General features: G+C 43.4%; 1 protein-coding gene across 10 annotated transcripts in view; it reads right to left on the bottom strand.

Moving 5' to 3' along the window:
- Positions 1 to 15,106, bottom strand: part of dst (dystonin) — a 666,855-nt gene that overhangs the window by 238,614 nt on the left and 413,135 nt on the right. For all 10 annotated transcript variants that reach the window (XM_068020163.1, XM_068020162.1, XM_068020167.1 and 7 more), the window contains 3 exons: positions 14,096 to 14,304; positions 11,514 to 11,831; positions 1,711 to 1,877 (listed from right to left, as the gene is read on the bottom strand). In XM_068020163.1, the coding sequence (XP_067876264.1) occupies positions 1,711 to 1,877; positions 11,514 to 11,831; positions 14,096 to 14,304 (694 nt within the window). The remainder of the gene's footprint in view (positions 1 to 1,710; positions 1,878 to 11,513; positions 11,832 to 14,095; positions 14,305 to 15,106) is intronic.

The following is a 15,106-nucleotide window of genomic DNA, read 5'->3' as shown; positions in this document are numbered from 1 at the left end:
AGAATTACATGCCAATAGGGCAGTTGAGAGGTCACCGGCAGGCATTTCACGGGATCAGGACCCCGGGGACAGAAGTCCTTCCTGCTGAGAGCTGCCAGCCATTCAGAGGTAGGCAGCTCTTTTGCTCAGCAGCACCACCAAGGAGGTGTGGCTTCTGCAAGAAAGACACCCACTGGAGGCCCAGTTCAGCACTGGATCCCAGACTCCGGTGAATGATGGCAGGAGGAGTTGCGCAGGGTGGGGGGTCGCAGGAGAGGGGTGTGTAGGTGGAAGGGGCAGTCGGCAGCAAGGGCAGGGGGGTGGCTCTCAGCAGGCACCCACTTTCTCAATGCCAGGCCCCTTGATCAGGCACTGAGTGCCTTTGAATGATGGACCACCCCAGAAGCTGGCAAGCAACCTGCATGGGTTTGCATGTCATACTCCGTGTAGCAACAGGCCCACCCGCCACTGAGTTAATACCAGTGGTGGCGATACAAGGCCCTTAATTGGAAATTAATTGCCCCAATTAATTAGCGGCAATGCAGGAAGGCTGTCCAGGGGTCTTCCCACCATGGACTTAATCAGGGTAGAGGCGGGAAGATGGCGAGGTCCTCAAACACCACCATCCCACCCAATTAAATGCTCCAAACTTGCCACAGGGGCCAGCATAAAATCCAGTCCAATATATGGAAAGAGTGATAGGATTTGGCTGATGGAGGCAAAGTAAAAATAAAAGAAAGCAGAACAGATAAAGACAAATGGGGTGGGGGGGGAGGGGACAGCACAGTAGTGAAGGAAAGGAGAGTGCAAGAGGAGGAAGAGTGTGAGAATCAGAGTACATGAGAAAATGCGAGAGTGAGAATAATTGCAAGGGAATATGTGACCTTCCCCCTCTCAACTGCACAAAGTGCAGAGGTCACCCCTTCTCCCCCTCTCCTACACTACACATGCATTTGACCAATTCCCCTCCCCAACTACACTATAAATCCTAAGTTCCCCTCTTCCCCACCTTGGTGGTACCAGCTTTCCTTGGACGGGAAAGTGAAGGCCTGTGAATGCCGCCCACTGCACACAAGATAGCGGACAGCTGGCAAGATCACAGTGAAAGGCATGTTAAAGTATTCATGTCCTTTATTGAAATATTTAACGTTGGTCCCGTCTCCGAGTGGCGGGGAGATGCCACCATGGAGCCTCGCTGCTGCCGGGAAGATCGGGCCTAGCAATCCCGCCGTCAGGCTCCATGGTGGGCTACTGCCTCACTGATCGCCTGGTCTCCCCCACCACAGAGCCTGACATTGGGAGCTCAACAAAATTCAGCCCATGGAGTGGAAGCAGAAAGCTAGGATGAGGGAGAGTAATCGAGAGAGTGTAAACATAATGATTGCATTGGATGGGGGATGAGAAGGAGAGACTCACAGACATACATTCGAGAGTAAACCGGATCCGAGACTACTTCAGCTTGTTGCGAACTTCAGCCTTTTCCATTGTTTATTTTAGAAAGACTGGTTTTGAATACTAATAAACATTGTGAGATTCTATTCAGAACTTGCCAAGTAATGACTGTGGATTTCTGCAGTTCCACCCTTTAATCAGATCCACCCAATAGAATATATTTGTGAAAAAATAGTGGCTTAATTTGCTGAGACATTGCCCAAGAAACAAATAAACAATGCATCATTGTGGCAATGTGGAAAAACATTCAATTGCAAGAATTTAATGTTAGCTGCTCACTTTTTCTTGGTAGCCTCTTCCAGTTCTTGAAAATTCTTCGACAGAGTGTTGACTTTGTTGAGGATCTGCGTCCGTTCTTTAGCTGTAGCGCACCCCCCCAGCTCCTCAGCCAACTGGTTTAATGTGTTCAGATCTTTCCTCTGATCCAATAGATCAGCATTCATTTCCTGCAACAAACAGGGCCACGATTATAACCAATACCAGCAGCAATGCAAGCATCAGATAAACAGCAAAATTCAGCCCATGGAGTGGGCTTCGGCCCAATCACAACTCAGTCCCCACCACATTGGGCGGCTATGTTGGCGTTGATGTGATTTGCCAGCTACAAATCGGTGGGTGATACAGTCAAGAAAGGCAGCCAACCAACATTTTTTTTTTTAAAAAGCAGGGGACCTCCACTTGGCAACAGCCTCACTTAATTGTTACCCAGTTGCATCCAGAATCTCAGCACCAAGGTAACCACACTTCAACAAGATATGGAACTGATCTGAACTAAGACCTGACTTTGCCTGAAACCAGCAGAGCTTTTTAATTGTTTAAGTACTTGTTGAACTGGCCTGAAATGGTCGGCGCAAATAATACATTTTAAGCAGTGCCTTTGTAATTAGCTCCTCTGGTACTGGAAAACGGTGAGTGCTATTTGTCTGATATAAGTGGTTGTCTGGTATAAGTGTGGATGGTGTAAATGGTGGGGACTCTAATCTGTATTAATGGAAAGGAAATTCTTTTAGAAAAAAAGTGCCTTTGGTGTAAAAAAATTAACTCAAAGTACTTCACAGAGGTATAATCCAGTAAAATCATTAAAAAAAAAATGAAAAACAAAAAAAAAGAAGAAAAAAAAGCTTGGTCTAAGAGGTGGGGGGGGACTTGAAGAAGCAGAGTGAGAGAGTTATGGTAGAGAACTCCACAGCATGGGGCCTCGGCGGCTGAAGGCATGGCCACCAAGTTGGTCAAAAAGAATGAGGGGATGCAGAAGAGTCTACAGTCAGTCAGAGATATACAGAATTCAGGAAGGCATGGGGCTGGAGGAGGTTATAAAGATAAAGTAGCATAAAGTCCTGAAGGGGTTTAAGATATGAGGAGAGAATTGTAAATCAGAGCTGTTGGGAGACGTAATGTGGGTCAGCAAGGAGAGGGGTACTGGGTCAGATAGGCTATGAGCAAAGGGTTTTGGATGAGCTGAAGTGGAAAGGGGATGGAGAATGGGAGGCCACTGTGAAATTATTGATATAGACGAGTGTGGAGGTAACAAAGGCAAGATTAAGGTTTTAGCAGCAAATGGATTGAGGTAATGGCAAAGGCAGTCAATGTTAGAGGTTACAAGACAGTAAAAGTTTTTCTAGCAGAAATAAGAGTCGTTAAACAAACTGACATCTACTGAGGTATAATGGCAAATGGCAAATGAGAGGCTAGACAATTGGGAGTTTGAAAGTGAACTTGTTAATAACTTGGGCGAGAACTATTCCCAGATGCAGATGGAAGTGAGGTTAGTAGAGTGCTGTGGGTGATACAATGAAATGAGCAGAAAAGCAATTATTCCTATTGTGAAACCTTGTTACACACCAATCTAGTTAATCGGACATCCTACAGGCCGCTACAAATACACTGGGTAAGAAAAGGAAAATGTAGTTCATTAAAGCTTGGAAATATAGACACAGGGGGCAGGATTTTCAGACTCCGTCAAGGTTGGAAACAGAAGCAGACCGGGCCTGAAAATGCCAAAAATAGCCGGTGTGCTAATTTCCCGACCCCATTCCTGGCGTCAGCCATTTCGGTCGAGGCGAGTTCGGGGCCAGCTGTGCTGCCCGCCCCTTTGAGGCGGGCACCAAATTAAGCTCATTAAGAGCTTTGTTAAATGTAAGCTAAGCAGGCCGACTGGGATTTTCCAGTAGGCCTCCAGTTCCCCAATGCGAGGGGGAGGGCAAATGTACTGACCGTTGGTGAGCGCCCAGCAGCAAGCCAGGACACCAGCACTCCAGTCAGGCCTAAGGGCCCTCCCTGCCTGCCTGGACAGGGGTACAGCCAAAGGCCACCCTGCAGAGGGATTTCCCCACTCCTCCACCACCCCACCCCACATCCCCATCTCCTGCCACAGTGGTGGCCTGGCTGCTTTTTGTATTTTTTAACTGAAATTTTTAAAAAGTGGCTGAGAGGGCACCTTAATGTTGAAGCACCCTCTCAGTCACTTGACCTTTACTGCAGCTGGGCATTCCTCTGAAGATGGAAGCTCTCTAATTGGCCCTTCAGCCTCGAGAGCCCACCCGGGCAGAGAACCTGTTTCCATGCCAATTAAGGGCACGCCAATCACAATTCCAACAACTGACTGTTTCCCCCCCAGGGGCGGGTTCAGACCCAGAAACAATCCCAGCTCCTGTTTCCCACCCCGAAAGCGAAAATTCAGCCCAGCCTCTGAATGAACCAATGCAAGATCGTACAGCCTCACCAATAAATATGTTTGCCATCAATCTTTGTACAAAATGCTAGGAGATGCTAACAAGTGAATTAACTTGGACTAAAGCTTCTATCAACTACCTGGCATACATCAAAGGATACTAACTTGCTGAAGCAGATGTGTGATAAATTATTCCCATGGATACAAGTTCAATGCCAGCAAATTCCACTGGAGCAGTTAGCACAGAATCTGATGCCTGATTTCCGTTGCCCCACCACTGGCAACCGTTCCTTCAGTTGCCTAGACACTAAGCTCTGGAATTCCCTTCCTAATCCTCTCTGCCTCTTTCCTCCTTTAACACGTTCCTGAAAACTCTTTGACCTCTTTATGTGGCTCAGTGGCAAACTTTGTTTGACTGTGCTTTTGTGAGGTGCCTTGGTACATATTACTACTCCTCTCCACTGTACCCTCCAATGACTGGGAACTCAGTGGCTGAATTTTATGCGACCCCAAAGAGCGGGATGGTGGCCCCGGGGTGGGGGGGGGGGGGGTGGTGGAAAATGGAGCAGGAGGCTCCGGGAGCCCTTCCCGACCCACTCCGGCCTCTGCTGCCACTTTATGCAGGGCAGCAGCGGCAAAAAACGGCCTGCCCACCCCAGGCCAATAAAGGCTTTTAAGTGGCCACTTAACGACCTACACCCACCTCCACGTAGATTTTACCCATGGCAAGCAGGTGTCCTAGATCAGAGAGAAGCTGTCTGACAAAAGCAGGCGGCTCTCGAACGTCCTGGGGCAGCCCCTCAAGATTGGACACCCCAACTGACCACCCTTGCCTCGCCCGGGCCTGACCGATTACCCCCGGCGAGGCAACCAAAACTTACCTACCTTCCAGGCTCCCCAGCATCTTTATTTCTAGCTGGGCTGTAGTCCCAGCAGCGGCCATCGCTCCCAGTGGCGCTGCTGGGTCTAGGAGCTGCTGGCCCACTGATTGGCCGGCATCTTCATTAGGCGGGACTTCCTACCTCAAGTGGGTGGAAGTCCCGCCTCAGAACAATTGAAGCCCGGAGAGCCGCAAAATACGAGTCGGATCCCCAGGCGAGGCGGAAGTGGGTTCAATTGGTGGCTGGCTCCCGTCCACCTACGGTTAAATCCCGGCCACTGTGTTAAATAGTGTCATATGACAGTAGGCTGGACTCTAATCTCTATTTTTACAACTGATAGCTGTGCTTTCTAAGCAGACACAAAAGTCACTGTGTATTCAGCCATGGCTCAGTGGGTTGCTCTCTTGCCTTTGCATCAGAAGGTTATAGGTTCAAGTCCCACTCCAGAGATTTAGCCCATAATCTAGGACTCCAGTGCAGTACAGAGGTGCCATCTTTCAGATGAGACATTAAAGCGAAGCCTTGTCTTCCCTCCCTGGTGGATGTATAAGATCCTTATGGCCCTATCCAACAAAGACCGGGGACGTCTCCCAACTAATATTTATCCCTCAACCAACATCACTAAAAAAAAAGACAGATCGTCTGGACATTATCACACGGTTGTTTGTGGTTGCCACAATTCTTATATTACAACAGTGAGCACACTTCAAAATTGCTTCATTGGCTATAAAGTGCTTTGGGACTTCCTGTGGTTATGAAAGGCAGTGTATAAATGCAAGTTTGTTGTTTCTTTCTATTGTTCTAGAGAAAGAACAGCAACATGAGAAGCCGCCCGTTTCTATTGGATCATAATGACGACTCCTCTCCAGTTTCAGGGAACCAGACTCCGAAGACGTCATGAACCTGCTGGGTCTCTCCATACTGCAAGGTTCCATTATGTGGTTGCTTACCCAGTCAATTTACATCTTTGGCGAAGCTCAAAATTTTAAGCAAACGGTAACTACAAAGCAGTCTGGAACTGGAGTTCACTTTGTTATGGGCTTGAGTAATCTTAGTTATTTTACTTCGTCCTCTAAATTGCTCTCCATCTTTGTTCTATCCATTTCTTCCCTTTCTGTCTGTCAATTAGAACTCAAGCAATGGACTGATGCTTCCCAATGACAAGGTAGTCTCAATCACTCCCTAGTGTGGTTCAATCACTAGTGAACATGGTGTTACTAAAGATAGGTCACTTTCCATTAGCCCAGTATTTAGTCCATTCATTTTGAGGGGAAAAAAATGGGGACAAGTGTTGGGTTCTAAAGGCCACAGAATTCAGTTTATAACCTTTGCTGTACCACGAGCCCTTTCCTTTCTCCCCCCTCCAACCACCGCACAAACTCTCACAGCTGCCGAGCAACTCGGAACCTAGCTTGAAAATGGAATCCTATCCCTCCAGGTGCTATATTCTTGGCTGTATTTTCAAATATGTATTGAAAGGAAGTCTTTGAGCTGTTGTGCAGCAAGTTCCAAATGTTGCTGGGACGCTTTGGAATAGAAATAAAGGACCGTTTGCAATCAAGGGTGAACCCAGAAACTTGAACACTTCTGCCATTCTAAATGCTCCAATTCTTGGATATTATTCTGCCCTGTTTCTCCAATGGGCATTGTTCACATAAACCAGTGCTCTGTAATGAACTGGAAGGCACAAGAGGAAGTTATGCTAAATTATTTTAACTCACTGGTTAGGCCTCAGCTAGAGTATTATGCCCAATTCCGTCAAGATGCCAAGGGTTTGGAGAGGGTGCAGAGGAGACATATTAGAATGGTGCCAGAAACAAGGGGTTTCAGTTACTTGGCGAGATTAGAGAAGCTGCGATTGTTCTCCTTACAGCAGAGAATGTTAAGGGGAGATTTGACCAAGGTGTTAAAAATTATGAATGGTTTTGATAGTTTCTCCTTCTTTACTTTGCTTCCACTGGCAGAAGGGCCAGTGAAACCTACAAACTACTTAAAGGGATAGATAGAGTTAATGCAGCTAAGATGTTCCCCCTGGTTGGGGAGTCTAGAACCAGGGGACACAATTTCAAAATAAGGGGAAAACCACTTAGGACAGAGATGAGGAGAAATTTCTTTACTCAGAGGGTTGTGAATCTTTGGAATTCTCCATCCTAGAAGCCTGTGGAAGCTCAGTCATTGAGTATGTTTAAAGCAGAGATTGACAGATTTCTAAATATAAATGACAAAAGCAGATATGAGGATAGTGTGGGGAAAAAGACATTGAAGTGGATGATCAGCCATGATCATATTGAATGGCAGAGCAGGCTCGATGGGCTGAATGGCCTACGCCTGCTCCTATGTTCCAAAATCAAGGACGCAGATTTAAGATAATTGGGAAAACAGGTCAGATAAAAAGAATTTTTAGAACACAGTGAGTTAGGATGATCTGGAATACACTGATGAAATGATTACATAGGATATATAGTACAGAAACAGGCCATTCGACCCAACAATCCAAGTTGGTTTTTATGCTCCACTCAAGCTTCCTTCCATCTTTACTCATTTAACTCAATCAGCATTGTCCTCTATGCCCTTCTCCCTCATATGCTTGTTTAGCCTCCCCTTAAATGCATCTATAGTATTCACTGTAACCACTCCCTGTAGCATGTTCCACATTCTCACCACCCTCTGGGTAAAGAAGTTTTTTCTGAATTCCCTAATGGATTTCTTAGTGACTATCTTTTATTGATGGTTTCCAATTTTGCTCTTCCCCACAAATGGAAACATATTCTCGGTTTCTACTCTGTTAAAGCCCTTCATAATTTTGAAGACCTCTATTAGGTCACCCCCTTTTCAAGGGAAAAAAGACTCAGACTGTTCATCATTTCTTGATAGGTATATCTCCACATTCCTGGTATCATCCTTCCAGATCTTTCCTGCACCCTCTCCAGTGCCTCTATATCTATTTTATTATATGGCAACCAGAGTTGTATGCAGTACTCCAGTTGTGGTCTGAATAAGGTTCAATACAAGTTTAACATAACTTCTTTACTTTTCAATTCTGTCCCTCTCGTAATAAACTCTGGTGCTTGGTTTGCTTGTTTTTTTAAATTGGCTGGTTAACCCTGTCTCATTACTTTTAGTGATATGTGTATTTCTGTTCCCAGAACCCTTTTCTCCCCAACCTGAGTTAGATTCTTATTAGAGTCACAGAGAGATACAGCACTGAAACAGGCCCTTCGGCCCACCAAGTCTGTGCTGACCATCAACCACCCATTTATACTAATCCTACATTAATCCCATATTCCCTACCACATCCCCACCTTCTCTCAACTCTCCTACCACCTACCTATACTAGGGGCAATTTACAATGGCCAATTTACCTATCAACCTGCAAATCTTTGGCTGTGGGAGGAAACCGGAGCATCCGGCAGAAACCCACACGGTCATTTTTTTTATTTTTTTTTTTAAGAGATACAGCACTGAAACAGGCCCTTCGGCCCACCGAGTCTGTGCCGACCAACAACCACCCATTTATACTAACCCTACAGTAATATCATATTCCCTACCACCTACCTACACTAGGGGCAATTTACAATGGCCAATTTACCTATCACCTGCAAGTCTTTGGCTGTGGGAGGAAACCGAAGCACCCGGCAAAAACCCACGTGGTCACAGGGAGAACTTGCAAACTCCGCACAGGCAGTACCCAGAACTGAACCCGGGTCGCTGGACCTGTGAGGCTGCAGTGCTAACTATTCTTTAAGTAATATGCAATCTCCTTATTTTTCTTACCAAAATGTAACATTTCACGTTTATCTATATCAAAATTCAATTGCCAATTATATGCCCATTCTGCAAATTTGTTAATATCTTCTTGTAATTTGTTGCGGTCCTCTTCAATGTCAACTATGCTGCCCAATTTGGTGTCATTCACAAATTTAGAAATTGTGTTTTTGATTCCAAAGTCTAAATCATTCATATAAATCTGAACAGTGGTTCTAGCACTGATCCTTGTGGAACATTACTTCCCTTCTGCCACTATAAATAACTACCCTTTACCCCTACTCTCTGCTTTCTGTCTTGTAACCAGCTAGCTATTCATTCTGTTACTTTCTCCTGACTTCACATTCTCTGACTTTATTCCATTAGTCTATTAGGCAGTACCTTATCAAAGGCCTTTTGAAAATCTAGATAAATTATATTTACGACATTACCCTTGTCTAATCTCGGTTACCTTTTCAAAAAAAAATAAATGAAGTTGGTCAAGCAAGACTTTTCCTTCTGAAATCCATGCTGACTATTCATTATAATATTTTTAGTTTCTAGGTGTTCTTCTATTCTCTCCTTTGGTAGGGATTCCATTATTTTTCCAACATTAAGCTGACTGGTCTATAGTTTCCTGTACATGCTCTATCACCCTTCTTACATACAGGTATAAGGGTGGAGGAAGCATATTAAATGGCAACTTTCAAAATGGAATTGAATATATACGAGAAGGGGAAACATTTGTTGGGTTCCAGAGAAAGAGCAGGGAAGTTGAACTAATTAGATAAGTCTTTCAAAAGGCTGGCACAAGCACAATGGGCCAAATGGCCTCCTTCTTTGTTATAAGATTCTATAAATGAACAAAGCCATTACAGTCACTGAAAGGAAAAGCTTGATTGTAGTTTGTAAACTGAAGCCAAGATTTGGCATGAACTTGGTCAAGCAATAACAGTAAACACGCCATGCCGATGACAAGCCAAAAAGTAACAATACTGTTTAGATCTTATTGTTTTTCACTTGCCAGATCAGTGCATTTCCAATTGAGTGATGAGACTGAAACAAAGGAGAGATGGCACAAGGCCACCACAGTGGGTCAAGGAAAGGACATCAACTGTGGTGCTGCAAGGCATTAAAAAGGATAGGCACTGTGCAACGTATGAATAAACCGATCAGAAAATCAATTTCAGTGATTTCTCTCACTAGGGCAGGGTTGCCAGCCCTCCAGGATTATCCTGGAGTCTCCAGAAATTAAAGATTAATTTCCTGGCCACTGCTGTGAGCAAACTCAGGAGGAAAAAGAATAGGAGCGTTAAAGACATTTTTCAGGATCACTTTTATGTAGTGGAGATGGGGGAGAAAGGGCTGTTTGATAGGGTGGTACAGTAGAAGTCCAGAGATAGTGCTGAAACTTCCGGGTATACATCCAAACAGAGTTGGCAATCCTACACTAGGGGTTGGGAGGAAGGGAAGATGATAGTAAGTCAGTCAGTTGTTGGAGTTATAGTTGAGAACAAGGTCAGGAATTTTAGAGACTACAATCAAGGAAATGACCCCTAGTAAGTAGTTGGTGCCGAATGAATGTTCCTGTGGCTTAGATCCAGAATGATCTCATTTTCAAACTGACGAGTGAAGAGAAGGACCTCACTCACCTACCAGGGAATTTCTATTATGCTCCACTTGTATACCAGCTCAAAGGCCAGGAAAAACCCACCAAGTAAATCTGCATTAACCTTTCTTCCGGCTTTAAAAAAATAAATTCTTCATTCCCTTTTGCCATTTTTTGTCACGAAGAACAAGTGTTGAAATCCTCAGTTGCATTGACTTGAAGGAATTACTGAGGCTGACTGTGGCAGCTTAAATCATCATCGGAGACGGTATTATAAACTCAATGGTTCAGCACCAACTTTTATATTAATCCAACTCTCCTGCAATTCTAGGCTTAGTAATCCTTTCAAGATACTCCAAACAAAACAAAAAAATTCCCCTGGCCTCCAAAAAGCAGAACTTTATTCTTCAGTCTTCAATACAGATCCAAATGTTGAGACTCACTTTTTAAGCATTCGATTATTTGTCTTAATTAAGACAAAGCGAAGCAGATTGTTAGTTGAGCTCTGAAGTGATACATGGCACACTGCACCAAATGGGAACTAACCCCCAAAAGTGTCCTATCTGATGGCGCCACCCCCCACCGCCCCCCACCACCTAGTTCAGATTACATTAGATACTGCCAATTCAAATCACATCAAGGGCAAGTACAAATCAAGTGGACAAGGGGCCACAGCTGGCTATGTACCACATAGAAACATAGGAATTACTGGATGAAAAAAATCAAAGTCCATCTAGTTCATCTTTTACCATTCTGGTTGTTGCAGGATACAATCATAGCAATAAATCTTTATCAGTTAGTCTACAACAGACACAGATATGACATGAGGAAGCCCCAGGTGATGGTTTTGTCTATTTAACCAATTTTAACCAGCTAACAAATTAAAAATATATTTTTTTTAAGTAAGTAGTCTGTAAGTTAATTTAAAGTAGGAAGATCTTCACAGAAAATACACCAGTTCCTTGGCTCTGCCAGCTGCATCACACAAGGAAATTGGTTTACCTTTTATACAAATGAAATATGCTTTTAAGAGGGACTCTATGATTTTACAAAATAATTCAGTGTATGGGCACAATTAACAAGATATTGTGAGACTATTATTGTAGTGGAAATTCCTCAGCTGTACAAAGTGATAATCCCCTCTCTCCATGCTTATACAAATGAACACTCGTTCTACCTGCATGTGCTGCGAGAGTTCAGAGACATCTTTTCCTGGTCCATCAATTTCAGGGAGAGACTGAGATTTCTTGGTTACAAACTGCTCGATTTTTTGGTAGGTCTTCTCAAAAAGCTCCACTTTGGCTCCGAGTTTTTCCAGTCTGGCTGTTCTCTCTTTGTTTTGGCCGCTGGCTGAAGCGAATCGTTTGGCGAGTTCGTCTACCTTAGTTTGTAATGCAGAGGCAGTGGACGGATCTGCTGTCGCAATGAACTTGTTGGCTTTCTCTTTAATCGCAGTGATACTGCTTTGGCGACTGGCAATATTCTGTTCTAGCGCCTGAAAGAAAAGCATGTAAGTGTTTGGTTGTATGAATTAGCGGTTATTTTAAGCACAGTAAATCATAGTGAGTATTTGCAATTGGCTTTTGTTAATCCACTGAGCAGTAAGCACAGTCAGCAAAACAATGCTGTTCTAGCCACAGAAAACTTAACGTGACTGCCATTGTATAAATAGTGATGGTTATACCATATGTGCTTCACATAACAACTACAGGATCATTATGGAAAACAAAATTCCATTGAAAGGAACGATTGGAGAAATAAAAAATTTGGTCTACGTGATGACTACTTTTGCACAGAAATATTGAGAAATATTATGCAGCTTTCTCTGCATGAAGTCTATTCTTTAGGGGATTTAATAGGAATTTCCAAAAGAGTTTCCAATTTGGTGTAGTATTCCACTATACTTTTTCACACAAAGAGTAGCGGAAGTCTGGAACTCAGCGTCAGAGAGAGTCATTACAGCTCAGAAGACGGCCATTCGGGCCATTGAGTCCATGGCAGCTCTCTGTAGAGGAATCCAATCAGTCCCATTCCCCCACTCCATCCTCATAGCCCTGAAAGTTTATTACCCTCAAGTGCCTATCCAATTTCCTTTTGAAATGATTGATCATCTCCACCTCCACCACTCTCTTAGGCAGTAAGTTCCAGGTCATTATCACTCGCTGCGTAAAATGTTCTTCTTCGCATCCCCCTGCATCTCTTGCCCAAAACCTTAAATTTGTGTCCCCTAGTTCTTTACCATCAGCTAATGGGAACAGCTTTTCTTTGCCTACCTTATCTAAACCTGTCAGAATCTTGTACACCTCTATCAAATGTCCCGCAATATATTTTGCTCCAAGGAGAACAACCCCAGCTTCTCTAACCTAACCTTGTAGCTAAATTCCCTCATCCCTGGAACCAACTCTCTCCCCTAAAAAGCTGTTGAGGCAGGACAGTCAATTGAAAATTTCAAAACAGATTGATAGACCTTTGTTAGGTAAGTGTATTAAGGGTTACAGAACCAAGGCAGATAAATGGAGTTAAAATACAGATCAGCCATAGTCTACTTGAATGGTGGAGCAAGCCAAAGGGCTGAATGGCCTCCTCCTGTTGCGATGTATCAATGTGCAAACAACTGCTTCCACTCTTTTGATGAAAAGGGCTGCCAAATTTCATTTTTCCGACTCAAGCCATCGCCTACTAGCTTGATCCTTCAACAACTTTCCACCGAATGCAAGAAGATAACCAAACACATCTTCATAAAAGCAATAAGTCAAGGACTTGCAATACGACTTTCAGGTTTAATATCCACCATGGTCTAGCACAGAATGTAAATTAGGATGCTTTTATTTTTTTTAAATGACAACAATAAAGTTACCTCCCAACATTGACACCCAAAGCAAAAATACTATTTAAGACAGCTTAACATTTTATGTCTGATAGTTTAATAATTTACAGCATTTTGCTTGGTTGTTAAATTCTAAATGAACAAAATTATACACAAGCTTCAAAACACAACTGTCTGTTTTTTTTAAATTATGTTTTTAAAATGACCAGTCACCCTGGTGATGCAAATCTGCACCTTCACCCATACAGGCCATGAGTTTAAACTCTAGACTGTGCTGAGTTATTTGACCCAGAGCTGGGGGCCGAGGCAGTAGGAGTGATGCTAAAACAGGGCTGCAGTAAAACTGGGTCATGGAAGAGAAAACAAAAGGCAGCCAAAGTTTCCACTCCCAGATGTTTTACAGCACCCACTGCAGGATGCGAATGTGTGGGAGAGCCAGACCAAGGCAGGACAGGACTTCGTTGTGAAGTCTTCCACAGTTGGACAGCCCGCCGATACTCCTCATCAAATGATGGAGCCAAGGCCATCAGAAGAGTTGAGGGAAAGAAAAAGCAGTCTGATATTCATAATTTGAAGCTTCAATTTTGATCCCTGTAATTTAAAATATGTCTGAAATATTACCAGGATTATATGCTCATAAGAGTCTTTTCAAATGGAAAGCATCAGTCCTTGTCCTGAGAAGATGACGCGAATAACTTTTGTTCCCATTTACTGAAACTATATTTATGAAGAATGAATATTTGGAACTTTTTATTTTCAATGTAAATTTTTGTTGTAAAATTATTCACACGTATCAAATGTACACCCTGAGCAACATTGAAACATTCTCCAGTGACTGGACTCAAAAGATGAACACATTTAATTGCCTCGTGGCTGATGAATCATTTTTTGCAAATGCATACCATATTTCAGCTTTAGAGATTTATACTCACAGCATTTTTACTGAAGGCCTCTTGAAGAGCAGCAGAATTCAAAGGCATCTCCTCTTCATCTTCTAGGCTCTTTTCAACATTTGCCATCCAGTCAAGCATTTCATCCAAACCATCCTGAACACTCAGGGACCGCGTGAGTGTCATCCGTAGCTTCTCATTGCGGTCACTCGCCGATTTGGATAGATTCTCATATCTCAGCACAACATCATCTATTGAGAGGCAAACATTGGTAAGTCCTGTGTCACATTAATGTCCCTGCGTGTTATTATTGAACAGAAAGTGCTGGAAATAGATCTGGCAGCAACTGTGGAGAGAGAAGCAGAGTTAACGTTTCAGATCAGTGACCTTTCATCAGACCTGAAACGTTAACTCTGATTCTCTCTCCACAGATGCTGCCAGAACTGCTGAGTATTTCCAGCACTTTGTTTTTATTTCAGATTTCCAGCATCTGCAGTATTTTGCTATTATGCTATTATTGAGCATCAGTGAAGGCAGCCTATATGGCGACAAACATTTAAAGCACATTTCCAATTCTCTTCTGAATAACATCCAATCAAGGCAAATAGACTGCCTGGATTTTTACCAATGCAAAACAAACGTTAATGTTCAATTCCAATCTCTTGCACATCCCCAATTTTAATCACTCCACAACTGGTGGCCGGACTTTCAGCTACCTAGGCCTGAAGCTCTGGAATTTCCTCCCTAAACCTCTCTGCCTTTAAGATGCTCCTGAAAATCTACCTCTTTGACCAAGCTTTTGGTCACCTGTCCCAACATCTCCGTACGCGGCTCAGTTTAAAATATTATTCGATAACATTCATGTGAAGCAGCTTGGAACTCTTCATCAGGTTAAGTGCACTATATAGATGCAAGTAATTGTTGTCTTGTCTGCTTCACGGGATATTTTCCTGGGTCCAGACTACCAGATAATTTCAGGACAGTATGTCTAAAAAGGAACCCACCCACTTTTTCTATTCAAATGAATGAAGGAAAATTGGATGGACTCCTTTA

The sequence above is a fragment of the Heterodontus francisci genome, chromosome 3 (genome assembly GCF_036365525.1).
Source record: "Heterodontus francisci isolate sHetFra1 chromosome 3, sHetFra1.hap1, whole genome shotgun sequence".
Lineage (NCBI taxonomy): Eukaryota > Metazoa > Chordata > Chondrichthyes > Heterodontiformes > Heterodontidae > Heterodontus > Heterodontus francisci.
This window is presented reverse-complemented; position numbering and strand designations above follow the sequence as displayed.